Source organism: Nycticebus coucang, chromosome 16, assembly GCF_027406575.1.
Source record: "Nycticebus coucang isolate mNycCou1 chromosome 16, mNycCou1.pri, whole genome shotgun sequence".
In the NCBI taxonomy this organism is placed as follows: Eukaryota; Metazoa; Chordata; class Mammalia; order Primates; family Lorisidae; genus Nycticebus; species Nycticebus coucang.
Genome location: NC_069795.1, coordinates 71,995,699 through 72,023,065, shown reverse-complemented (window position 1 = coordinate 72,023,065; position 27,367 = coordinate 71,995,699). Strand labels below are relative to the sequence as shown.

Below are 27,367 nucleotides of genomic sequence, written 5' to 3'. Positions count from 1 at the left end.
GAAACAAAAGATAATTCATAACACACATCATCAAGGTTATATAGATATATATCTCTTCATAGTGGTAAAACAACTAACATTAATTTAATATTTTCTGCACGCCAGCTTCTATGCTAACCATTTATCACCCGTTATTCCTTTTGACTAAGCCAGTGAGGGAAGTGCTGTGTTATTAGCCTCTGTGTAATAGATAAGGAACTGATTACTCACATATTAGCTACTAAGTGGTGGAGTTAATGCCAACCCAATCCTTCAAAATGCAATGTCCATGTCATTGACTATTCAATTCAGTTGTCATTAGACTCAGCCAAAGCCGTGAAGCTGCAACCTTGCCTGCAAGAATCATTGTACTGAAATCAGCTAACTGTCTAACTGTAGGGGGAAAAGAATGAAAAACTTAAGTAAAATGTTGAATTTTATTACAGTTTAGAGATGCATGCTTCTGATTAGTATCAGAACTTTTAGTTTCATATTGGTTATTCATTTTTATAAAATAACAAGGGTAAAACAAAAAGTTTCCAATAACTGCAAAAATAATCCCTGTCCAAGTAGAGAAGGTAAAGTTGCAGACACTGGACTCTCAGCCTTGGGCGGTGCCACCACGCTGGGACCCAGGTATTCATTCTTCAGCCCTTGAATGAAGGTTGCTAGAGAAAACAAGGTTTTCCAGGGGAGAGGGGCCGATAGATTATGCATAAAGGGGTGAGTTGAGAAAAATTATAATATACAAAGTCTAATTAACCACTTACTGAATTTTTACTGATGCTTCTTACCTTCAACGTGTCTTCTTCAGGTGTGTCAAAGGCAATTTTAGAAGCTGCTGGAGAGGATGTGGAATATGAGTGTGCTGTACGAGGTATGGTGCATGTTACTTTTGGCTACAAACTGTTGAAAATTAGAGGGCTGAGAATACTATGAGAGGACCCACAGGAGGACTGAGAGTAGAGTAGATAGTCAGAATTTCAGAAAAGGTTACTTCCCTAGGGGAGCAGGCAGAGGTGGTGGCACTCACTGGTGGCTGTGGGGGACAGGTCCCACCAACCCATCTACCTCTTACTTTAAGAGTATCAAAAGGAAACCGGACTGTCGTAATAATCCAGGCTCCAGCATTTACCTGGTGATCATAGGCTTGTCATTCAACTTCTAAGGGCCTCTCTCATCTGTAAGTAGGTCCAACTGATAAGGAATATGGGGATGGCTGTCCCACAGGTGGTTGTGAGGAGGAGAATATACCCAGAAGAGCAAACATCACATTATAAAAAAGATACTTGTACCAGAATGTTTATTGCAGCCCAAATCATAATTGCTAAGTCATGGAAAAAGCCCAAGTGCCCATTGATCCATGAATGGATTAATAAATTGTGGTATATATACACCATGGAATGTTATGCAGCCTTAAAGAAAGATGGAGACTTTACCTCTTTGATGTTTACATCTATGGAGCTGGAACATATTCTTCTTAGTAAAGCATCTTAAGAATGGAAGAAAAAGTATCCAATGTACTCAGCCCTATTATGAAACTAATTTATGGCTTTCACATGAAAGCTATAACCCAGTTACAACCTAAAAATAGGGGGGAGGGGGAGAGGGAGGGGAGGGAGAGAGGAAGGATGGGCAGAGGGAGGGTGATTGGTGGGATTACACCTGAGGTGCATCTTACAAGGGTACATGTGAAACTTAGTAAATGTAGAATATAAATGTCTTAACACAATAACTAAGAAAATGCCAGGAAGGCTATGTTAACCAGTGTGATGAAAATGTGTCAAATGGTCTATAAAACCAGTATATTGTGCGCCATGATCGCATTAATGTACACAGCTGTGATTTAATAATAAAAAAATAGAAAAGAGAAGGAATAATGAATGTGAAATGTTTTCTAAACTGTAAAGTGCTATACAAATACCTTTTACTTTTCCCAGACTTGTTCAATGTCTCATAGCATATCTCCATCTCAATTACTTCAATCCTTTTTGGAACCTGAGCTGGGAACCTGAAGGACTATTTGTCCTTTAAAACATCCCTTCCAGAGCTGGGGAGACAGTTGGCTACAAGTGCACTTTGAAGAAGTCATAGTCCACCATGTTTGCCAGTATGGCCCCACAGCTGACCTGCTGTGGTGCTGGAAATGCCAATCTTATGAAATCTCTTCTGATTAAGGCATTTTCTCTGGAGTGAAAGACTTACTAGAGGGAGGGAAGAGGGGTTTGAGCCCTGGAAGGGCCAGCTGTGCCCTGGGAGGCAGAAGCTGAGGATGAAGCTGGGGGGGATTAGCTGCCCCAGAGAATCAGGTGGGCACCCAAAGGGCACCAGGGAGAGCCTGGGCATGGTGCTCCCAAGGAGAGCAGGGTGAGCGGGCAGGGAGCCACTCTCTTCTCCCCTTTGCCAGACCCAACCCTACTCAGAGCAGGCTGAACCAAAAGGGCAGTGACTTAAAACAGCCCTGGTAATTTCCTTGTGCTCCTGTGCTCTCTGGGTCCCCAGGGAGGGAGAAGTTTTCGTCCATTCACACCCCCTGCCATAGAGTATGTTGCTTTTACCTCCTTGCAAATTAACGTGGTCAATGGGCAGATTGTAATTATTAATTATTAGTAATTGATTATTTTATTAATATTATAAAACTGCTCTTCTGGGAAAGTAGGCAGGTTTAAGAGCTCTGGAGACTGGCTGCTTGGGTCCATGTCCTGGGTAGCCTTATCTGTCTGTGGCTCTGTTTAATCTGTGTAGGGAGAAAACAGTACCTGCCTCCTAGGCTTGTTTTGAGGATCGAATGGTTAATGCGGATAGAATGCTGTGGAACAGCACCCAAAATATTCAACAATGTAGTTGTTGAGTTCAGGAATTATAATTGTAAAGAAAACGAACCTGTCACATTCCCAGTGAACGAAGCCAGAGGGATGGAGGAAGCTTGCGCTTCACGGCTTTCTCTGGTGTCAGGTATTTTCATTTCTCAATGATTAAAATCTTGCTCCCAATAACTGATGGGCCTGTGTGTTTCTTCCCCTTTTCCAGCTGCACAGCCTCACAGAGATTATATAATTACACAAAGTGGAAACTTAAACTGCAAAATAATAATGCACATTCTTGGGGAAAACAATGTCAGGAGAACAGTCTCCACTGTTCTAGAAGAGTGTGAACTGAGGAAGTACACATCAGTTTCGCTTCCAGCCATTGGGACAGGTTTGTCGCTCCTTATCCCTCTAAAATTCTGAGTGATCCAGATTCCTGTAGACTTGTCTCAGTCATAAGGAAATCGATGCTGAGTCCATCTGATGGCACCAACAGTGTTGTAAACCAGAGAGGGTGCAACCTTCAGCTGCTGAGGTATGACAAGCTGTGGGGCCCAAGCCTCTTTCCTCAGCTTTCTTCTTTATGTTCCTTAAGTTTTTTTCCAGATTTGGTCTCGAAATTCATGGTTTTCTAACTCTATGTTTTTTTCCCCCCCTGTGCGGGTTCATTTGCCCTTACTGTATCTGTTACCATTTCTTCAGTGACTCCCATATCAGCATTCCTCACCTTCTCCCGGAGCTCCCTGGGGAGAGTTCTCTGTTACCAGAAACTTCATTACATCAGAATCGAAACACATCATCCTCCCTTACAAACAGATACTCCTCTTCAGCCATCTGGTTTTCTAGTGTCCTCCTTCAGTGGTGCCACAATGCATCCAGTTGTCCTGGTCTGTCACCCTTTCTTCCTTATTTCCCCAGACCCCTGTAACCAGCATATCCTGCTGAATCTTTTTCCAGAGAGTTGTTGAGTTTGAGCCTTCCTCTTAGTTTGAAACCCTTAATGCCTCCTCCACCATCTGCTTTCCTAACTAGCTCCTCATTCGTGCACTTATTTAATGGAAATGCTGTGGCCAGATGTGTCAACCACCACACCTGGCCACAGCATTTCAACTGAATAAGTGAAAAGCCAGTAAAGAGACCGAGGCAGGAGGATCACTTGAGGCCAGGAGCTTGAGACCAGCTTGGGCAAGATAATGAGTTCCTGTTTCTATAAAAACTAAAACAATTAGCCGGTGTGGTGGCGGGCACCAGTAGTCCCAGCTATTTGGGAGACTGAGGTGGGAGGATCACTTGAACCCAGGAGTTCAAGGCTGCAGTGAGCTATGACAAAATCACTGCACTCCAGCCTGGGTGACAGAGCCAGACTCTGTCTCAGAAAAAAAGAAATACTGCTACTACCAAGGCCCCGTGTAATGTGCAGTACTCATGAGTAAGATGCAGTCACTGCCTGTTAGCGACAAGCTCAGGTTGATCCCGCTCACAGTTGCTGGGAACACTTTCCTCATGTCTATCATATCATACAACAATTTGTTCTTCTTAGCTGAAGACATTGCTGCTGAGCAGCTTCCTGATTCACTCCACCCGTGTGACCTGTTGCTCTCTGGGAAGTGAGAACTTCTCCATCAGGAAGGTGGGGCGGGTGGGGGGTGGAGTAGAAGGCTGCAGCTGCAGGTTACCATTACCCTTTTAGCAATTAAATTCCTAGCCTTAGAATCACCATTGTCATCTATGCTTAACTCTGTGGGCTTCCTTCTGCTTCGCAGGTTAAAACTGAAGGCCCCTGCCCGGTATCCAGGCCCTTCTTTCCCGAGCCCCAGGGACCCGCCCAGGGCTTGCCGCACATTCTTCTACCTTCCCTACTGCCCGTCCTCATTACCACCTAACCCTTTTTGCTCCTTTTGGTCATGTTATTCTCCTCATCTGGATCCTCTCCCATCACCTTCTGCCAAATTATAACCCTCACAAAGCCTGCTTATTTTATTCCTGTCACCCAGAGCAAGCACTCTGGTACTTGGCAATGGGGAAACAGAGTGCAGTCAGCCCTGCCCCTCAAGAGCTTATGATTTAGGAACAGATGGAAGACATGGTAACCAAGGATGGCACACGACACGGAGGCCACAGGCATAGTGGGATAATCAGCCACACCACGGGAAGGGTTGTAGCTGGGTAGGTGGTATGAGCTTTTCAAGGGACTGCACGGAGAAAGAGAGAGGAGAGGGCTCTCTCTCCTCTCTCTGGCCTCTTGAGGCCAGAACAGGGAGAAGCGCCCACAGGAAGCTTGTGTGTGTGGGGGGGGGAGCAGAAAAGGCAGCCAAAGAACCAACAAATAATCACAAGCATTGGAAGAGATTAAGTCCAGGCCCTACCAAGCCAGGATAACTTTCTCTAGGCTTTTTTGTTTGTAGAGATAGGGTCTTGGTATGTTGCCCAGGCTGGTTTCAAACTCCTGGCCTCAAGCCATCCTCCTGCCTCGGCCTCCCAAAGTACGGGATGTGAGCCAGCATACCTGGCCTTGCCTCCTCAATTAGGAACACACAGTGAGATGCTCAGAAGAGAAGTACCGGATCTCCCTCATATCTTCTCTGCCCCACACTGAGTGCAGAATCATTACCCATTAAATGTCATTGAAAGAATGAACACATGAAGAATAACAGGTGATTTTGATGATGCCTCCTAAGTTGCTCATGTATGCTCTTTACTGATTTCAATGGACAACATTTGTGTGGTCATTTGTATTTTCAAAATGTTTCCCAGACAGTACCTATTTTGAGTACCCACAAACCCCGATGAAGTAGTTGAGACAGTTATGTTAGTTGTAATAGCAATGCTAATAATTGCTAAGACTTACTAAGTGCTTCCATGTTCCAAGTGCTTTACATGTAAAAGTTCATTTATTCCTCATAGTAACCTTTGTAGGGTGATCAACTTAACTCGATTTTGCCCAGGATTTTCCTGGTTTTAACACTGAAAGTCCTATGTCTGGGGCAACATCTCCGGCCCAGACAAACTAGGAGCATTGGTCCTCATATTATGACATTGATAATATTAGCAAGGACAAGTTTATTGTGAAGACAATGAAGTTTAAGCAACTAGACTTCCCTTGCACAGGCCTTTCTTTTAAAGACCCTGAGAGGAGACCTAATAATGTCCTTACATGGTTATATAGTTTAGTAATACTTCAAAATTAAAGTATTTCAACCACCATGGGTTAAGACCACTGATTCTTCCCCCTTTGACTTCCTAGACTTCACATACTTCCTCTTGCACTGGGTGATGTTGGACTAGTTGCAAACATTTTGGGGATACACCTAAGGAAAGCTGCCTTGAAAATACATTTTTCATCATCTTAAAATATATACTTTGATGTGATTTCTGATTCTAAATAATCACTTTTATTCACAATTTTTTATTTATTCTTTTTCTGCAATGTATAAATTTTAAGCCCTACAAAGCCTGGGCACAGTATCTCATCTTGCAGATGAAGAACTTGAATACTAAAGCACAGGGTCACATATCTAGTAAGTGGCAGAGCTGGGTTCAAATGCAGGCAGCCTGGTCTAGAGGCTGCATAGTTTTAAGCATTACATTTTTCTTTCACTATTACTTTGTTTTCTACCATTATGCTCTTAATTGCTGTATTCTTGTTTTTATTAATTGCTGTATTCTTAGTGATGACATTCTTATTTCTATTATCTATTACCCTAAATTATTGCCCCAATTTATAGCTGAGCAAACTGAAGTGTAGAGGTGTTATGGGAAAAGTCGCGTTACCCCCAAATGTGCATTTGGAAGTCCTAACCCTAGCTCAGAATGTGATTGTATTTGGAGACAGGGTCTTTACAGAGGTAATTAAGTTAAAGTGAGGCCATTAGGGTAGGCCCTAAACCAATTCAACTGGTGTTCTTTTTTATAAGAAGAGGAGATTAGGATGCCGACAGGCACAGAGGGAAGACAGCCTGGAGAAGCCATCTACACCCAAAGGGAGAGACATACTCTGCCAACACCTCGATCTCAGATTTCTAGCCTCCAGGATTTTGAGAATGGATTTCTGTTGCCTAAGCTGCCAGTCCATGGCATTTTGTATGGCAGCTCTAGCAAACTCATATAAAAGGGATCAAATGGTTTACATAAGATCGCACAGCTAATAAGTAGCAGAGCCCAAGATATCAACCCAGATCTTCTGCATCCAAATCTCATGTTCTTTTCTCTGTGCTGCTGGTGGTCTTCAGGAACACACACCATTAGGAACTTTGCAGCCTCTCAGTAAGAGGATATTAGAAAGATTTCCTGTATTCATGAATTTGGGTGCAGAAGATTTTTATGGCAGTCTTTTTTCTGGATCCAGATACTTTTAGGAAGTAGACTTAATCTCTGATTGGGTATCTTATCCAGAAGGAGGGAAAAATGAAGTGGAGCTAAACCCGTACTGGTAATGAAGCAGACATTACTGGTCAGCATAGCCAGATATTTGGCTATTTTTGGGTTTTAGATCGTGTGTGTGTTCTCATCCCTGGTCAGACATGATTTTGGAGTCATCTTGTTTTTGTCTTCATTCATCATGGTCATGAATTGGTTACAATGATGATGTTCAGCACCAAGAACTGCATTTGCCAAATCTTGTCACATTACTAACACCAACTACAAATTCTTTCTGTCACTTAAAAAAAATTATTTTTCAGGAATGGCGGGGAAGAATCCAACCGAAGTTGCTGATAGCATAATAGATGCCATTGTCGACTACACACGGAAACACCCCAACCCATCATTAAAAACAGTTAGGGTTGTCATCTTTCAAGATGAGCTGCTACCTGTATTCCGGGACATCATGGAAAAAAGAAACATCTCTGTGTCACCTGTCTTTCAGTCCATGTTCTTCAAGGCTGCACGTAAGATGTTCATTTTTAAAAATCACAAGGTTGTTTCTGCTATCACTTAGAAAATGTTTCAATATGAATGTTCACTGGTCTTATAATTTTCTATCCGTTTTAGGACTTTATAGACAACTTCTTCTGATACGTGGGGAAAGTATAAGAATTAAGGAATGCAAGTCCTTGTCAACTAATTGTTTTTTCTGAGAGGGAAAATCACGCCTAGGAAAAAGGAATAGCAAATGGACGGGAAGAGAATAAGAGTGAGACAGCAGGCAGGGGAGTACGCCATGAAAATTCTAGCTGACAGTCCCATTATTTATTTATCCATTGGTATTGACCCTCAGTGCCCCCTGTAGTTATGAACTAGCTGATCAATATATTTTATTGATCACCCAGCTCTAAACAAGTTAGTCTGGAAACAGAAGCAGAGGCAAGAAGGGAGTGGCCAGGGTCTTCTAGCTGTACGACATCAAGAGAGACGCCCAGTGGCTACTTGGTCAGGTGTATTTATGTTTTATGTGTAAGTATCAGTGTCAGTCGGTTCTCTGATTTGGCTTTCCCCATTTCGTGGCCTCTAGACTGCAGTTAAAAGAACTAGAGTTTCAGCTTCCTGTGCAGTTACCATTTGCACTCTCTTGGACACTCATCCATAAAGCACTGTGCGTTTTGCTGGTGATGAGGCCATGTGCCATCAGCAGCTGCCCTTCACTGAGATTGTCTTCTGCTCTTCTCAGTTTCCTCTGTTTTCATTTCCTGAAATATAATGCCAGGGAACAGAGCTCTGAGATTCTTTCTGATTGGACCAATGTAGGGAACTGGAACTGCACAGCCAAGATAGAGTCACATGCTCCACACATGTTTGAGCTGCAGGGGAATCACTGTCTGAGGCAACTTGGGACAGTTGTTCCCCAAGGGACATTGAAAATGCTTTCACCAGAAGGAAGAGAAAGGATGTCAGGCAGTTAAAAATAATATGTACCGGCTTGGCGCCTGTGGCTTAAGTGGCTAAGGCGCCAGCCACATACACCTGAGCTGGCTGGTTCGAATCCAGCCCAGGCCTGCCAAGACAACAATGATGGCTGCAACCAAAAAATAGCTGGGCATTGTGGCAGGTGCCTGTAGTCCCAGCTACTTGGGAGGCAGAGGCAAGAGAATCTCTTGAGCCCAGAAGTTGGAGGTTGCTGTGAGCTGTGATGCCATAACGCTCTACTCAGGGCGACAGCTTGAGGCTCTGTCTCAAAAAAAAAAAAAAAAATAATAATAATATGTACCTATTATAGTATCCAGGTATAGATTTCCTTTGGTGTTTGTAGAGGAAAATTTTTATTTAAGAGCAGTTAAATAAGTCATTATTCTTAAAGTAAAAAAGAAAGTTAAATGGGTTCATGCACTCCCTGCTTTCATCAACATTTTAAAGTAACCAATAAAATGTAAAAAAGAAAACAGTGACGTTAAAGAGAGAAGCAAACAGAAAATGACTAAATGAGCATACAATGGACCATATGAGAACCTGGGTTGTTAAAACAGTGAAAGAAAGTCTAGTCTGAGCTTTCAGCACTTGAGGGAAACCCAACAACAACCACATGATACAATCTTTGTTGTTAGAAAAAAGAAATAATACAGGTAAAATATCAGATAAAAGGAAGTTAGTTGACCCAGATAAATTTGAATTTTCTTAAGAATTTACCAGATGGCCCTCTTTAGCTTAAAGAGGTTAGCTTTGAGCTTTATTTGGGCAGATGATACATATTACTTTTAAAATGTATGTTAAAGCTATTTATTGAGGCAGAGAGCATTTATTGAGCACCGACTGTATATCAAATACTAGAGATATAGATTTGGGAAGTCATATGCATAGGTGGGAGTTGAAGCCCTTAAGTGTGAATTGGCTTTTCCATGGAGAGTATCAGAAAAACTAAGGGAAGAGCTGGGATTTTTGGTTTCTTGTTTTTTGGAGACAGGGTCCTGCTGTGTCACCCAGGCTGGAGTGCTGTGGCATCATCAGAGCTCACTACAGCTTGTGACTCCTGGGCTCAAGCTGTCCTCCTCCCTTGGCCTCCTTAGTAGGTGAGACAACAGGAGCACACAGCCAGGCCTCATTAATTTTTTTTATTTTTGGTAGATTTAATATCTCCCAATGTCACTTAGCCTGATCTCACCCTCCTGGCCTCAAGCAGTCGACCCACTTCAGACTTCCCAAGTGTTCAGTTGAGAGGTATGATCCACCACGTCCAGCATGATTCTCCGTGTTTCATCCCATCTCCACAGATGGAGGGGAGACAGGCAGCGTGGGTCCAGAGAGGTGAGGGAAGGCATTTATCCTGAACACTGGGAATGTGAAAGTAGAATTTATCTTTTAAAAAAGATCCGTGGAAAAGGGCTCAAGGACGTGCCAGGCACGTGGCAAACACTTGAGAAAAGGCAGCTGCCATGTGATTGTCCCTGAAGCACTAGGCTTGCAGAACACATGCTGAATAGGACAAAATTCTCTTCCTTACTTTGATGATGACCCTCCATGTAATGTGGATGAGTGAGTCTTCAGCTTTCTTGGAAATTAGTTTCCTTTTCTCTCAATTGTCTAGCTAGGGTGACCTTTTGGGCAGATAAAGGTGAAATTTAAATGTCTTTTCTCTAAATAAAATACACTTGGCTTTATATTTTACTTCCCTTGAAAATACATATACTTCTGGAATGTAAAATAGAAATCAAACTTATGGGTGGCGCCTGTGGCTCAGTTGGTAAGGCGCCGGCCCCATATACCGAGGGTGGCGGGTTCAAACCCGGCCCCAAACCCGGCAACCAAAAAATAGCTGGGCTTTGTGGCGGGCGCCTGTAGTCCCAGCTACTTGGGAGGCTGAGGCAAGAGAATCGCTTAAGCCCAGGAGTTGGAGGTTGCTGTGAGCTGTGTGATGCCATGGCCCTCTACCGAGGGCCATAAAGTGAGACTCTTTCTCTACCAAAAAAAAAAAAAAATCAAACTTCTTTTTTAAGTTTTTAAGAATAATAACCGTTGGTGGCGCCTGTGGCTCAGTGGTGGTGGCCCCATATACTGAGGGTGGAGGGTTCAAACCCGGTCCTGGTTGAACTGCAACCAAAAAATAGCTGGGGGTTGTGGCGGGCGCCTGTAGTCCCAGCTACTTGGGAGGCTGAGGCAAGAGAATTGCTTAAGCCCAGAAGGCTTGGAGGTTGCTGTGAGCTGTGTGATGCTATGGCACTCTACCGAGGGCCATAAAGTGAGACTCTGTCTCTACAAAAAAAAAAAAAAAAAAAAAAAAAAAAACTTTTTTTTAAGTTTTTAAGAATAATAACCATGGGTGGCGCCTGTGGCTCAGTGGTGCTGGCCCCATATACTGAGGGTGGAGGGTTCGAACCTGGCGCAGCCAAACTGCACCAAAAAATAGACAGGTTTTGTGGCGGGTGTCTGTAGTCCCAGCTACTTGGGAAGCTGAGGCAAGAGAATTACCTAAGCCCAGGAGTTGGCGGTTGCTGTGAGTTGTGATGCCACAGCACTCTACCCAGGGTGATAAAGTGAGATTCTGTCCCTAAAAAAAAAAAAAAAGAATAATAACCGTATGTTTATAAAGGACTTGGCATTCCCTAAAGTGCTTTAGACTCCTTATTATATTTTCCTGTTGTAACAATTCTGTGAGGTTACAGAGGCAAGGAGAGAAGATTTTATAATTTCCATTTCACAGATGAGAAAATGAAAAAGCTCTCAAGTAGCATCCCTAGTTCCAAGTCACATGGCTGGTCACAGGCTGAGGCTGATCCGGTCTTCTGATTCTAGGCCCTGACAGCATTCTCTCTCCCACCTCATGGCATGAAAAGAACAGAGACCCCAGAGGAAATCTCCACTTACTTCCTAGTCTTGTCTGTGTATTCAGGGGAAAGAAAGTAGCAAGTCCAAAAGGACCCTGAGGCCTAGAACTAGAGATGATTCTCCAAAAGCTCCTGAAGGAGGTGGGCAGTGGGGGAGGGAAGGAACATAATTTGTATTAAGGTCCCACCCTATTAATGGGAAACTTCTTCAGAAAACTCTTAAAATGGAATTGGAAAGGAGTTTACTGATTAGAGCTCCTGGCCCCCCTGTGTCACCAGAGTTAACCCTGGATGATGAAGAACGTCTCCTAAATACATTTCTGAGGCCTGACACGTCTTTCACTACCAGTGAGTAAATTGTGGCTTTGTTTTTAGGGAAGAAATCCTGTGGGTTTTACCTGTGGCATGTTCTTCTCTAATGCAGTCTGTCCATATTTATACTAGTCATGCTCTCTTAGCAAGTGATACTAGCCGTAGTATTTTCGAAGTTCCTGGAAGCCATTAGAAAAGCCATCAGAAAAGGACAACTTTGAGCAATATCACCTTATATGAAAGGAATCTCTTAGCACATCTGCTGTTTTCTTTACATATGGTGCTTTCTCTACTTAGTGTAAAAGAACATACAGAACAATGTGCTTTGAATAACTTTAGCAGGGTGATCATTTTTCTCTTATTCTTTTTCTAAAGAAAAACAATAAACAACCACATAAAATAAAACTGAAAAAAGCATCAGTAAATTGACATTTGTGGTTATATAGCAGCTTCTTAATGGAATCAATTCCATAGAACCTTCTGGGAAAACGAAAATTTTAAACTACAATGTTTATGTAAATATTTTAGCGGGACTATTAAATAGTACATTATGTGACATATTGGCATCAGACTCTTCACTTCATCTGTGTTCACTCCATGGAGGATAATTTAAAAAGTAACTATGAAATGTGTCTTACCAAGAGCACATCATGATGATGTCATGTTTTCACCAAATACTGACTTTCTAGATAATATTCCTGAACACTGGACTGACATGAATCATCAGCTGTGTTCTGTGGTTCCACTGCAGCCTGGACAATCAGAATATAACACTGTGGAGGACAAGTTCACTGAGACTTGCTCTTCCTACACAATAGAGAAGGTAATATTGTGTGAAACATCTACTGTTTGAAAATGTTGAAACTAACATGAAAGCCATCTTTTTTCACTAATTCCCTTTCTTCCTTTGTGCCTTACATGTTTATTTTAATTGGAATGAGACCTAGCTCCATAGACTTCAAATCTCATGATTCATTGATTGGCAGCAATGAAGGAATGAGGTCACATGTGTGTGTTAGAATACTTTCAGTTGCAACCTCAAACAGAGCCACTCAAACTGATTAAACGAGGAGAATTGTTCTGGAGATTAATGGACAATCTGGAATTAGGGTGAGCTTTGGAGCAGTTTGATTCAGTGGCCAGATGATGTCCAGGATCCTGATGTCCACAGTGTGAGCTTCATAGTAAGGCTGGACTCTCCCTGTGGTTGTAGAATAGCTGCTGGTTGCAATCAGGGTTCTCTGCTTCCACATTCACATCCCCTAGTGTCTTGTTCCACGATTCTCAGACAAGAGTCCTAAAGTTTTTGCTTTTTTTTTTTTCATTTCCTGTGTGCCTTACTTACCTAAGGTTTTTTTTTTTTTGTTTTGTTTGTTGTTGTTGCTTTAAAACGACCACTCCAACTATCTCTGTCTCAGGAATACCATGTGGTGGTTGGCGAGGGCCTGGGCCATCAGATCCCTCACTGTGTGATCCTTACTGAGATCCTAATTGGCTTAAACCAATTTAAGCCAATTGGTTTAAGCCAATTAGGATCCACCTTAGAACTATTAGTGAGGCCAATTCCACTCAAACCAGAAGTTGTTGATGGGGTGGGATGGATGTGTAGGAGATTACCACAGTGTCCATTATGCTGCATAAAGTCATTAGTCGCTAAAGTGTAGGGATTCATCAACAGGGCATTAGCATACTATGTGTGTCAAACTGGGGTGTTGCATCCTAGACATTTAAAATCTAGTTGCTTCTTCCATGGAACTGTGTACTACTTACTCTATAGCACTTATAAAATTGTACCTTGATAACCTTTCAATTAGACAGCAAGCCTCTTAAGGTAGGAGTCATGCCTTATTCATCTCAGCATTCCCGTAACCTAGCACACTGCCCAACACATAGTAGGACACAACATGTGTTAAATAAACTCAGTTGAAGGAATGGAATTAACTCCTGAGAAAAGAGAACCACAAGAGAGACATCCTACAGAAAGGACAGACTTTAAAGGAGGAGGTGCTTCATGCTGTTAAAGACTGTTGAGAGTACAGCTGGCCCTTTGTATCCACAGGTTTTACCTCCATGATTTCAAGCAATTCAAAATTGGTTACATCTGTACTGAACAAGTACAGCCATTTTCTTCTTGTCATTATTCCTTGAATAATACAGTATAAAAACTATTTACACAGCACTGGCATTGTGTTAGGTATTATTAATAATTTAAATCACTCTAGAAATGATTTAAAGTGTACAGGAGGATTGCATAGGTTAGATGCAAATACCATATTCCCATTTTATACAAAGCCTTGGGAATCCTGGCTTGTTGGTATCTTCCGGGGTCCTGACACCAATCCTCTACAGGTATTGATGGACGGCTGTACAAGAAGAGCAAGAACCTCACTTCTGTTCTGTTTACCCCAAATCTGCAATTTCCTTCGCTCTAAGACTTCTAGCATACTCATTTTAAAAATCTCCAACTTTGGATTGATCCCATAACCTACCTTCTCTCTTGCTGTTCCTAGATAAAATCAATACTAACTCATGGTCCCCAATCTCAGCTGGACTCCCCATGCTGCCTGGAATCCTTCGTTGCTGCTCCAGTCAGTTGCCTCTCCAATTCCCCATTCCAAACTTTCACTACTCTCCCTGAAGCAGTCCTCACTCTCAGAAAAACTCCTTCTGCTCTTAATACTTGGCTTCTTCTCAATCTCTGTCCCAGGTACCCTCTCCACTCTTGTAGAAACTCTCCTCTTCCTCCGTTTCCAGAGCATCATCCTTTCAGATTTCCTCCTCTCCTTCCCCCAGACATAGATAATCTAGAGCCCTTTCTTATGCTTTCCTGGCTCTGCGTGTGTTCTCCTAACCTGTCCCTTACCTCGCTTAGGGGTGGTGATTTGTCTTCTTGTCTTTCTTCTCTATTAAACTTCTCACGAGGGCAGAGACAGCACTTGATTCATAGTAGGTGTTCAGTAGGTGATGATTTAATGGGTTTTAATTCACTTCATTTCCTAGAAGGAAGGAAAACAAGTAGAGGGTAACATTTTGAAAAGAAGTTAAAGAAGGACAGAGTTTCAAAGAGGGGATTTTTCATGGTTGGAATTGCTAGTGTAAGGTCTAAAAAGAAACAGTTATCAGATTTGCCGATTATGAGGTGACCTGTGACTGTAATTGGAACAATAACAGAAAGAGTTGTTACAGAGAAAACCCACATGGAACAGGTCTAAAGAGGAAAAGGAATTAAGGAAATGGCTATGGCAGTGGTTCTCAACCTTCCGAATGCCGCCATCGTTTCATACAGTTCCTGTGGGTCATGACCCACAGGTGGAGAACCACTGGGCTATGGAATGTTTCCAAAGTTTTGAGTAGGAATTTGAATGTCAGTGAATCTCTAGAAATTCCAGGGAGTACATAGAGGTAAACATTTTGATATAAACTGTAAATCCTGTTATGTAAAATAGATTCTAATAGGTACTATGACAAAGTATAGATAGGAATAGATACTTTTAGCAAAAAGCACCTGTCTCTGAATTCGCTGTTCATTTGCATTTTCTTCTCCTTTTCCCTCACCTCCTCCTCCTCCTTCTCCCTCATCCTGCTTACTTTAAATCCACAATTACAATACAATGAGATCTAAGGTTAGGTCCAATATGTTTTGGGTTTTGTCATCTGCAGATTGAGAAAATACAGAATAAATTTCTCTGGGACAGCTACCAGCTGAAGAAAAAGCACATGGACTACAAGAATGGCCATACGAATAACGAGAAGCTCCTCTTCCACGGGACAGATGCAGCCTCGGTGCCCCTTATCAATCAACACGGCTTTAATCGGAGCCTGGCTGGGAAGAGAGGTAAGGAAGAGAGATGTCTGGCTGATCTGAACGAGGTGGATGGTAGTTCTAGTGTCAATTATTCACACCCAAGCAGTGTAGGACCATAGTTGGCAGCCACATTGTCACTTCAGGACAGGGCTCACTGTGCTTCACCCTGAGGCACACTGACAACCTTCTGAGGGGAGAGGAGGTGAATTGTAGAAATGATGAAAAGTGGCTTTGGTAGGCAGGAACTGAATTTATACAAGATTTTCTTGGGTTGGGTGTGATTCTACATATTGTTTAATTTTATAACCTTAGGAAGACTTTTATCTTTCCCTTTATAGCCACAGCCTATGGAAAGGGAACCTATTTTGCTGTGGATGCCAGTTACTCTGCTCAAGACACGTACTCTACTCCAGACAGCAGCGGGAGAAAGCATATGTACCTTGTGCGAGTGCTGACCGGAGATTACACACGTGGCAATGCGGGATTAGTTACCCCTCCCCCAAAGAATCCTTTCAATCCCACAGATCTTTTTGACTCTGTCACAGATGATAGACGACATCCACAGATGTTTGTGGTATTCTCTGATAACCAGGCTTATCCAGAATATCTCATAACCTTCAGACGTTAAAAAATACATCTTAATACCAAAGAGATGATTTAATAATCTATGTATAAGAGTAATTTACAGAGTCCTTCGTCTTTGCCTTGGTTTGTTTATCCAGATAAATTTTCCTTTTTAGGTGCTGAGATGCTGAACATTACCTTTTTTAAATGTTTTATTGCTACAATTTGTAGCATATCTTTTTTCTGAGAAAATTGATAGGTAGAAGCAGAGAAGTACACAGTTCGTTGGTATGGCTGTAGCTAGCTGCAGACACCAAAGGTAATCAAATAATGAAAAGCACATTTTTCTTTTCTATTAAAAAAAAAAAAAACATGTATCACAGAAAAGAGGATGATGTTCTTATTGAAACTTGCTAAGATATCAAACTGTGATGGGTTAAACTGTACTATGTAAGTGGAGAGGCTATGGGTATACATTTATAACAGCCAGGGATTTTGTCTATTGAAGAAAAACTTGTCAGTAGCTTAGCTGAGATGACTGAATCATGGAATATTACCTCAACTCTGTGTGGAAGAAATCAAGTAAAAATGTATTGTTATCTAATGCTACATAAAAAAATTACCCCAAATTTAGTGGCTTACTCTCAGTCTTTGTGGGTCAGAAATTCAGCTATGGCTTAACTGGTTCATTCTGCTGGAGTCTGTCATGAATCTACAGAAAGAGGTCAGCAAGGGATGCAGTCATCTGAAGGTTTGTCTGGGATGGGAAGTGTGACTGCAAGGTGAATTGCTCATACAACTGGTGAGTTTTGCTGAGTGTGGAGGGACTAACACAAGGGCATGAATACCCAGAGACAAGGATCACTGGGGCCATCTTGGAAGCTGTATGAATGAGTGAATGATAAATAGGATGTTAGCCATCCAAATGATGCTATGGTTATCTGTCCCACTGTCCCCTCATTCACCCACACACATAACCTCCCTGATCCCAGGGCAAGAAGCCCCCTAGAAGAAGCTTGACCACTTTCGACACTCAACATCTTGAGGGAATCTATTCCATTGTGGGAGAGGGTTAATTGTTAGAAATCTGTCATTTACACTGACTTGAAATCTGCTTCTATATGTCTATTGCCTGATGAGCACCATCCAGACTTGCGGAGGACACGGAACAAGTGTTTCCCCTTTTACAACTTTGCAGCACTTCAGTTTTGTCTCTTCTCTCTAGTATATTAGAGTTATGTAAATTCTTAAAATTTTTAGCAGCTTATTTATCCCGAAGCATCACTCTGAAGAGTTATGGGCATTTACAAAGTATTCACATTATCATAAATTAAATTACATGCACATTTGGAGAGTACTGCAGAATATAAAGAAAGAAAGTGTCTCACCAACTGAGCTCATAATTCCAGCATTCAGAAAAAACTACTGCCAATTTTCTCACATACACTGTTTTAGTTTCTTCTCTTCACATTCCACAAAGATAAAATCACACTTTCTTCAATCACTAAATATACAATGTTATATTTACCATTTTTCATTTAACATAAGTTGTTCCTTTGTATCATTTTTTCTATGAACATAATTTTCATGGCTGAGTTATTCTGCTATGCATTTTTCCCCTATTCTTATGTAGATAAAAGTATAAAGATTTAAAAACTGGTAATTTTTACTTATTGTTTAACAATGAGATTTTTTTTAATTTATTTTTAATTTATTTTTATTATTAAGTCATAGCTGTGTTTATTAATGCAATCATGGGGCAGCATACACTGGTTTTATATACCATTTGACATATTTTCATCACAATGGTTAACATAGCCTTCCTGGCATTTTTTTAGTTATTGTGTTAAGACATTTATATTCTACATTTAGCAAGTTTCACATGTACCCTTGTAAGATGCACCATAGGTGTGATCCCACCAATCACCCATCCTCCGCCCATTCTCTGCCCTCTCCCTCCTCCCGTCCTCTCCCTCTCCTCCCTCCCCATATTCATAGGTTATAACTTTCATGTGACATGGGTTATAGCTTTCATGTGAAAGCCATAAATTAGTTTCATAGTAGGGCTGAGTACATTGGATACTTTTGGGTTATAGCTTTCATGTGAAAGCCATAAATTAGTTTCATAGTAGGGCTGAGTACATTGGATACTTTTTCTTCCATTCTTGAGATGCTTTACTAAGAAGAATATGTTCCAGCTCCATCCATGTAAACATGAAAGTGGTAAAGTCTCCATCTTTCTTTAAGGCTGCATAATATTGCACGGTGTACATATGCCACAATTTACTGATCCACTCGTGGATTGATGGGCACTTGGGCTTTTTCCATGACTTAGCAATTATGAATTGGGCTGCAATAAACATTCTGGTACAAATAACTTTGTTATAATGTAATTTTTGGGCTTTGGGGTATATACATAGTCGAGGAATTATAGGATAGAGCTCTATTTTTAGAGCTCCAAGTGTTCTCCAAACATCTTTCCAAAAGGAACGTATCAGTTTGCATTCCCACCAGCAGTGTAGAAGTGTTCCCTTTATTCCACATCCACGCCAGCATCTCTGGTCTTGGGATTTTGTGATATGGGCTAATCTTACTAGAGTTAGATGATATCTCAAAGTAGTTTTGATTTGCATTTCTCTGATGATTAAGGATGATGAGCATTTTTTTTGTATGTGTGTAGACCATGCGCCTGTCTTCTTCAGAGAAGTTTTTCTTCAAGTCCCTTGCCCAGCCTGAGATGGGATCACTTGTTCTTTTCTTACTAATACGTTTGAGTTCTCTGTGGATTCTAGTTATTAAACCTTTGTCGGAGACATAACCTGCAAATACCTTCTGCCATACTGAGGGCTGTCTGCTTGCTTTACTTACTGTGTTCTTGTCTGTGCAGAAGCTTTTTAGTTTGACCAGTAGTATATTTTTGAAGCTGCTTCAATTGCCGGGGTTGGGGGCGGTGGGGGTATCGGGTCCTCCTCATAAAATATTCACCCAGACCGATTTCTTCAAGAGTTTCCCCTGCACTTTCTTCTAGTAGTTTTTATAGTTTCATGTCTTAAGTTTAAATCTTTAATTCAGTGAGAGACTATCTTAGTGAATGGTGAAAGGTGTGGGTCCAGTTTCAGTCTTCTATAGGTTGCCAGCCAGTTTACCCAGCACCATTTGTTAAATAGGGAATCTTTTCCCCACTGAATGTTTTTAATTGGCTTGTCAAAGATCAAATAATGGTAAGGAGCTGGGTTCATCTCTTGGTTCTCTATTCTGTTCTATACATCTACCTCTCTGTTTTTGTGCCAGTACCATGCTGTTTGGATCACTATCGATTTATAGTATAGTCTGAGATCTGGTAGTGTGATTCCTCCTGCTTTGTTTTCATTTCTGAGTAATGTCTTGGCTATTCGAGGTTTTTTCAGATTCCATATAAAATGAAGTATTATTTTTTTCAAGATCTTTAAAGTATGACAGTGGAGCTTTAATAGGGATTGCATTAAAATTGTACATTTCTTCGGGTAGTATGGACATGTTAAAAATGTCGATTCTTCCCAGCAATGAGCATGGTATTTTTTTCCATTTGTTAACATTTTCAGATATTTCTTTTCTTAGAGTTTTATAGTTCTCTTTATAGAGATCTTTCATGTCCTTTGTTAGATAAACTCCCAAATATTTCATCTTCTTTGGCACTTCTGCGAACGGAATAGAGTTCTTGATTGTTTTTTCAGCTTGACTATAGTTGGTATATATACAGGCTACCTATTTATGAATGTTGATTTTGTAACCTGAGATGCTGCTGTATTCCTTGATCACTTCTAAGAGTTTTGTAGTAGAATCCCTAGTGTTTTCCAGATATACAATCATATCATCTGCAAAGAGTGAAAGTTGGATCTCTTATGACCCTATATGGATACCCTTGATCGCCTTTTCTTCCCTAATTGCAATGGCTAAAACTTCCATTACAATGTTGAAGAGCATTGGAGACAATGGGCAACCTTGCCTGGTTCCTGATCTGAGTGGAAATGATTTCAGTTTAACTCCATTCAATAGGATATTGGCTGTTGGTTTGCGGTAGATAGCCTCTATCAGTTTAAGAAATGTCCCTTCTGTACCAATTTTCATAAGTGTTCTGATCATGAAGGGATGCTGGATATTGTCAAAAGCTTTTTCTGAATCAATTGAGAGAATCATATGGTCTTTGTTTTTTAATTTGTTTATGTGCTGAATTGTACTTATAGATTTATGTATATTGAACCAGCCTTGAGACCCTGGGATAAAACCGACTTAGTCATGATGTATAATTTGTTTGATGTGTTGCTGGATACTGTTTTTTAGGATCTTATTGAATATTTTTGCATCTATATTCATTAGTAATATTTGTCTATAATTTTCTTTTCTTGTTGGGTCTTTTCCTGGTTTGGGAATCAGGGTGATCTTTGCTTCATAGAATGTGTTGAGTAGTATTCCTTCTTTTTCTATACTTTGGAACAGGTTGAGTAATATAGGTACTAGTTCCTCTTCAAAGGTTTGGTAGAATTCTGACGTGAATCCATCTGGTCCCGGGCTTTTCTTCTTAGGGAGATTTTGCATGGTTGGTGCTATTTCAGAACTTGATATACTCCTGTTCAACATTTCCACTTGATTCTGGCTAAGTCTTGGAACGTGACATGCTTCCAAGTACGGGTCAATTTCCTTCAGATTTTCATATTTCTCAGAGTAAAGTTTCTTGTAATATTCATTAAGGATTTTTTGAATTTTTGAGGAGTCTGTTGTGATTTCGTCTTTGTCATTTCTGATTGATGAGATTAGAGATTTTACTCTTTTTTTCTGGTTAGGTTAGCCAAAAGTTTACCTATTTTATTGATCTTTTCAAAAAAACAATTTTTTGATTTATCAATCTGTTGTATAATCCTTTTGTTGTCAGTTTTTATTTTCATTTTTTTTTAGACAGAGCCTCAAGCTTTCACCCTGGGTAGAGGGCCGTGGCATCACAGCTCACGGCAACCTCCATCTCCTGAGCTCAAGTGATTCTTCTTCCTCCACCTCCCAAGTAGCTGGGACTACAGGTGCCCACCACAACTCCAGGCTACTTTTTGGTTGCAGCCGTCATTGTTGTTTGGTGGGCCCGGACTGGATTCAAACCCACCAGCTCAGGTCTGTGTAGGTGGCACCTTAGCCGCTTGAGCCACAGGCGCTGAGCCTTGTTTTCAATTTCATTTAATTCTGCTCTAATTTTGGTTATGTCTTTTCTTCTACTTGGTTTGGGGTTGAAATGTTCGTTATTTTTCAGTTGCTTTACATGTCCCAATAGGTTGTTAACTTCCTCTTTTCATTCTCTTGAGGAAGGCTTGCAGTGCTATAAATTTCCGTCTTAGGACTTCCTTGGCAGTATCCCAGAGGTTCTGATAATTCGTGTTTCATTGTCATTTTGTTCCAAAAATTTGGCAATTTCCTTCTTTTTTTTTTCTTTTTTTTTTTTTTTTTTGAATTTTCTTTTTTTTTTTTTTTTATTGTTGGGGATTCATTGAGGGTACAATAAGCCAGTTACACTGATTACAATTGTTAGGTAAAGTCCCTCTTGCAATCATGTCTTGCCCCCATAAAGTGTGACACACACTAAGGCCCCACCCCCCTCCCTCCATCCCTCTTTCTGCTTCCCCCCCATGACCTTAATTGTCATTAATTGTCCTCATATCAAGATTGAGTACATAGGATTCATGCTTCTCCATTCTTGTGATGCTTTACTAAGAATAATGTCTTCCACTTCCATCCAGGTTAATACGAAGGATGTAAAGTCTCCATTTTTTTTAATGGCTGAATAGTATTCCATGGTATACATATACCACAGCTTGTTAATCCATTCCTGGGTTGGTGGGCATTTAGGCTGTTTCCACATTTTGGCGATAGTAAATTGAGCTGCAATAAACAGTCTAGTACAAGTGTCCTTATGATAAAAGGATTTCTTTCCTTCTGGGTAGATGCCCAGTAATGGGATTGCAGGATCGAATGGGAGGTCTAGGTTGAGTGCTTTGAGGTTTCTCCATACTTCCTTCCAGAAAGGTTGTACTAGTTTGCAGTCCCACCAGCAGTGTAAAAGTGTTCCCTTCTCTCCACATCCACGCCAGCATCTGCAGTTTTGAGATTTTATGATGTGGGCCATTCTCACTGGGGTTAGATGATATCTCAGGGATGTTTTGATTTGCATTTCTCTAATATATAGAGATGATGAACATTTTTTCATGTGTTTGTTAGCCATTCGTCTGTCGTCTTTAGAGAAAGTTCTATTCATGTCTCTTGCCCATTGATATAAGGGATTGTTGGCTTTTTTCATGTGGATTAATTTGAGTTCTCTATAGATCCTGGTTATCAAGCTTTTGTCTGATTGAAAATATGCAAATATCCTTTCCCATTGTGTGGGTTGTCTCTTTGCTTTGGTTATTGTCTCCTTAGCTGTACAAAAGCTTTTCAGTTTAATGAAGTCCCATTTGTTTATTTTTGTTGTTGTTGCAATTGCCATGGCAGTCCTCTTCATGAAGTCTTCCCCCAGGCCAATATCTTCCAGTGTTTTTCCCATGCTTTCTTTGAGGATTTTTATTGTTTCATGCCTTAAATTTAAGTCCTTTATCCATCTTGAATCAGTTTTTGTGAGTGGGGAAAGGTGTGGGTCCAGTTTCAGTCTTTTACATGTAGACATCCAGTTCTCCCAACACCATTTATTGAATAGGGAGTTTTTCCCCCAAGGTAAGTTCTTGTTTGGTTTATCGAAGATTAGGGGGTTGTAAGATGTTAGTTTCATTTCTTGGTGTTCAATTTGATTCCAAGTGTCTATGTCTCTGTTTTTGTGCCAGTACCATGCTGTCTTGACCACTATGGCTTTGTAGTACAGACTAAAATCTGGTATGCTGATGCCCCCAGCTTTATTTTTGTTACAAAGAACTACCTTAGCTATACGGGGTTTTTTCTGGTTCCATACAAAACACAGAATCATTTTTTCCAAATCTTGAAAGTACGATGTAGGTACTTTGATAGGAATGGCATTGAATAGGTAGATTGCTTTGGGAAGTATAGACATTTTAACAATGTTGATTTTTCCCATCCATGAGCATGGTATGTTCTTCCATTTGTTAATATCCTCTGCTATTTCCTTTCTGAGGAGTTCATAGTTTTCTTTATAGAGGTCCTTCACCTCCTTCGTTAGGTATATTCCTAGGTATTTCATTTTCTTTGAAACTATGGTGAAGGGAGTTGTGTCCTTAATTAGCTTCTCATCTTGACTGTTATTGGTGTATACAAAGGCTACTGACTTGTGGACATTGATTTTATATCCTGAAACATTACTGTATTTTTTGATGACTTCTAGGAGTCTTGTGGTTGAGTCTTTAGGGTTCTCTAAGTATAAGATCATGTCGTCAGCAAAGAGGGAGAGTTTGACCTCCTCTGCTCCCATTTGGATTCCCTTTATTTCCTTGTCTTGCCTAATTGTATTGGCTAGAACTTCCAGCACTATGTTGAATAGTAAAGGTGACAGAGGACAACCTTGTCTGGTTCCAGTTCTAAGAGGAAAAGCTTTCAGTTTAACTCCATTCAGTAAAATATTGGCTGTGGGTTTGTCATAGATAGCTTCAATCAGTTTTAGAAATGTGCCACCTATGCCTATACTCTTCAGTGTTCTAATTAAAAAAGGATGCTGGATTTTATCAAATGCTTTTTCTGCATCTATTGAGAGGATCATATGATCTTTATTTTTGCCTCTGTTAATATGGTGGATAACGTTTATGGACTTGCGTATGTTAAACCAGCCTTGCATCCCTGGGATGAAGCCTACTTGATCATGATGAATGACTTTTTTGATGATAAGCTGTAATCTATTGGCTAGGATTTTGTTCAGAATTTTTCCATCTATATTCATGAGTGAGATTGGTCTGAAATTCTCCTTTTTGTTTGGGTCTTTTCCTGGTTTTGGTATCAGGGTGATGTTTGCTTCATAGAATGTGTTGGGGAAGATTCCTTCTTCCTCAATTTTTTGGAATAATTTCTGCAGTACAGGAATAAGCTCTTCCTTGAAGGTTTGATAGAATTCTGGAGTGAAGCCATCTGGACCAGGACATTTTTTAGTTGGAAGCTTTTTTATTGTTTCTTTGATCTCAGTGCTTGAAATTGGTCTGTTCAGGAGGTCTATTTCTTCCTGGCTAAGTCTAGGGAGAGGGTGTGATTCCAAATATTGATCCATTTCCTTCACATTGTCAAATTTCTGGGCATAGAGTTTCTGGTAGTATTCAGAGATGATCTCTTGTATCTCTGTGGGATCAGTTGTTATTTCCCCTTTATCGTTTCTGATTGAGGTTACTAGAGATTTTACTTTTCTATTTCTAGTAAGTCTGGCCAATGGTTTATCTATTTTATTTATTTTTTCAAAAAACCAACTCCTTGTTTCATTAATTTTCTGAATGATTCTTTTGTTTTCAATTTCATTGATCTCTGATTTGATTTTGGATATTTCTTTTCTTCTACTGAGTTTAGGCTTAGATTGTTCTTCTTTTTCCAATTCCATAAGATCTCTTGTGAGACTGTTGATGTGCTCTCTTTCTGTTTTTCGAATGTAGGCATCTAAAGCGATGAATTTTCCTCTCAAAACTGCTTTTGCAGTATCCCACAGGTTTTGGTAGCTTGTGTCTTCATTGTTGTTATGCTCAAGGAAGTTAATGATTTCCTGTTTTATTTCTTCCTGCACCCATTTGTTATTCAACAGAAGATTGTTTAATTTCCATGCCTTTGGGTGGGGTGGAGCATTTCTGTTAGAGTTGAGTTCCACCTTTAGTGCCTTATGGTCTGAAAAGATACAAGGTAAAATTTCAATTCTTTTGATTCTGTTGATATTTGTTTTGTGTCCCAGGATATGATCAATTTTGGAGAATGTTCCATGGGGTGATGAGAAGAATGTATATTCTTTATCTTTGGGATGGAGTGTTCTATATGCGTCTATCAAGCATAGTTGTTCTAGGGTCTCATTTAAATCTCTTATATCTTTGTTTAATTTCTGTTTAGAGGATCTGTCCAACTCTGTAAGAGGTGTGTTAAAGTCCCCTGTTATGATGGTATTATCAGATATCATATTGCTCAGACTGAGTAAGGTCTGCTTCAAGAATCTGGGAGCATTTAAATTGGGTGCATAAATATTTAGAATTGAAATGTCTTCTTGTTGTAGTTTTCCCTTGACTAATATAAAGTGACAATCTTTGTCTTTTTTGACTTTAGTTGCTTTAAATCCACATGTATCTGAAAATAAGATTGCAACTCCTCTTTTCTTCTGAATTCCATTTGCCTGAAAAATTGTCTTCCATCCCTTGACTCGGAGCTTTAATTTGTCTTTTGAAGCCAGGTGTGTTTCTTGCAGACAGCAAATGGATGGCTTGTGTTTTTTAATCCAGTCAGCCAATCTATGTCTCTTCAGTGGGGAATTCAAGCCATTAACATTTATGGAGATAATTGATAAGTGTGGTAGTATTCTATTCGTCTTATTTGGTGAGAGTCCATTGCTTAGTTTTATCTTTTGCATCAGTGTGGAGGTTAGGCTCTGTCCTTTGATTTCTGAGTTCTTACTTTGCTGCTGATCCATTGCGGTGGTCAGTGTGCAGAACAGGTTGAACTATTTCCTGTAGAGCTGGTCTTGTTGTGGCGAATTTCCTCAATGTTTGTATATCCATAAATGATTTGATTTCTCCATCAATTTTGAAGCTTAGCTTAGCAGGGTACAGAATTCTGGGCTGAAAATTGTTCTGTTTAAGTAGATTAAAGGTAGATGACCATTGTCTTCTTGCTTGGAAAGTTTCATTAGAGAAGTCTGCGGTCACTCTGATGGATTTGCCCCTGTAGGTCAACTGGCGCTTACTCCTGGCAGCTTGCAGAATCTTTTCTTTTGTCTTGACTTTGGACAGGTTCATCACAATGTGTCTTGGAGAAGCTCGGTTAGAGTTGAGGCGACCTGGGGTCCGATATCCCTCTGAAAGCAGTGTGTCAGAATCTTTGGTGATGTTTTGGAAATTTTCTTTTATAATATTCTCTAGTATGGCTTCCATTCCTCTGGGGCATTCTTCTTCCCCTTCTGGAATTCCTATAACTCGTATGTTGGAACGCTTCATAAAGTCCCATAATTCTGACAGTGAACGTTCTGCTTTCTCTCTCTTCTTTTCTGCCTCTTTTACTATCTGAGTTATCTCAAAAACTTTGTCTTCTACCTCTGAAATTCTTTCTTCTGCATGGTCTAACCTGTTGCTGATACTTTCCATTGCATCTTTAAGTTCCCTGATTGACTGTTTCATTTCCTTGAGCTCTGCTATATCCTTTTTATATTCTTCATATCGTTCATCTCTGATTTGATTCTGTTTTTGGATTTCCTTTTGGTTATTTTCCACTTTATTAGCAGTTTCCTTCATTGTTTCCATCATTTCTTTCATTGTTTTCAACATGTGTATTCTAAATTCCCTTTCTGTCATTCCTAACATTTCTGTATAGGTGGAATCCTCTGCAGTAGCTACCTCATGGTCCCTTGGCGGGGTCGTTCTGGACTGGTTCTTCATGTTGCCTGGAGTTTTCTGCTGATTCTTCCTCATGAGTGATTTCTTTTATCTGTTTGCTTGCCCTAATTTTCCTTTCACTTCCTCTTGCTCTTTAAGTTCTTGTGCCTGTGGACTAAGGGTTACAGGACCAGAAGGGTGAGAAGATTGAAGAGCAAAAAAGGGATGAAAGAAAGGAGGACCGAGTGATAAGAAAAAAAAAAAAAAAGAAAGATAGAGAAAGGAGAGGGGGTGGGGATAAGGAATATTGACAAAAAGAAGAGAGGCACAGAAAGAGGGAGACAGGGCAATATAGGTGTACAGTAGGGTACTTTGACACAACCTTAAAAAACCCCACCTTCTGGGGGTTCCCCAGTTCGGTGGTTCCCTTGAGGTCAGCAGCTCTTTGCTAACCTGATCAGACACAGTACCCCACCTCCACCAAGTAGAGAGGAAAGACAAAAATGGTATAAATCAAACCAAAACAAGCAAACAGAAAACTTTACGGGGATACAATGGGGTGAAAAACCAAATGATAGCGGTAGAAACACTAGCAAAAATGAAGTTGTAGTTATTAACAAAGGCAGCAATGGGAAATTATAATTAAACTAGAAAAATTGAGAAAGAAAAAGGGATCTGTATGGAAAAGATTGAAATTAAAAAACAAAAGAA

The 27,367-nt window shown here is 40.4% G+C and overlaps 1 protein-coding gene across 4 annotated transcripts in view; it reads left to right on the top strand.

Moving 5' to 3' along the window:
* The window catches only part of LOC128567882 (protein mono-ADP-ribosyltransferase PARP15-like), a 39,295-nt gene extending 22,509 nt beyond the window's left edge, over positions 1-16,786 (top strand). For 3 of the 4 annotated variants that reach the window (XM_053565483.1, XM_053565480.1, XM_053565481.1), the window contains 7 exons: positions 794-856; positions 3,010-3,177; positions 7,466-7,672; positions 11,756-11,824; positions 12,478-12,611; positions 15,449-15,623; positions 15,932-16,786. In XM_053565483.1, the coding sequence (XP_053421458.1) occupies positions 794-856; positions 3,010-3,177; positions 7,466-7,672; positions 11,756-11,824; positions 12,478-12,611; positions 15,449-15,623; positions 15,932-16,221 (1,106 nt within the window). In that variant the 3' untranslated portion in view covers positions 16,222-16,786. The remainder of the gene's footprint in view (positions 1-793; positions 857-3,009; positions 3,178-7,465; positions 7,673-11,755; positions 11,825-12,477; positions 12,612-15,448; positions 15,624-15,931) is intronic. The other variant, XM_053565482.1, reaches the window with a different exon arrangement.
* Positions 16,787-27,367: the final 10,581 nt, after the last annotated feature.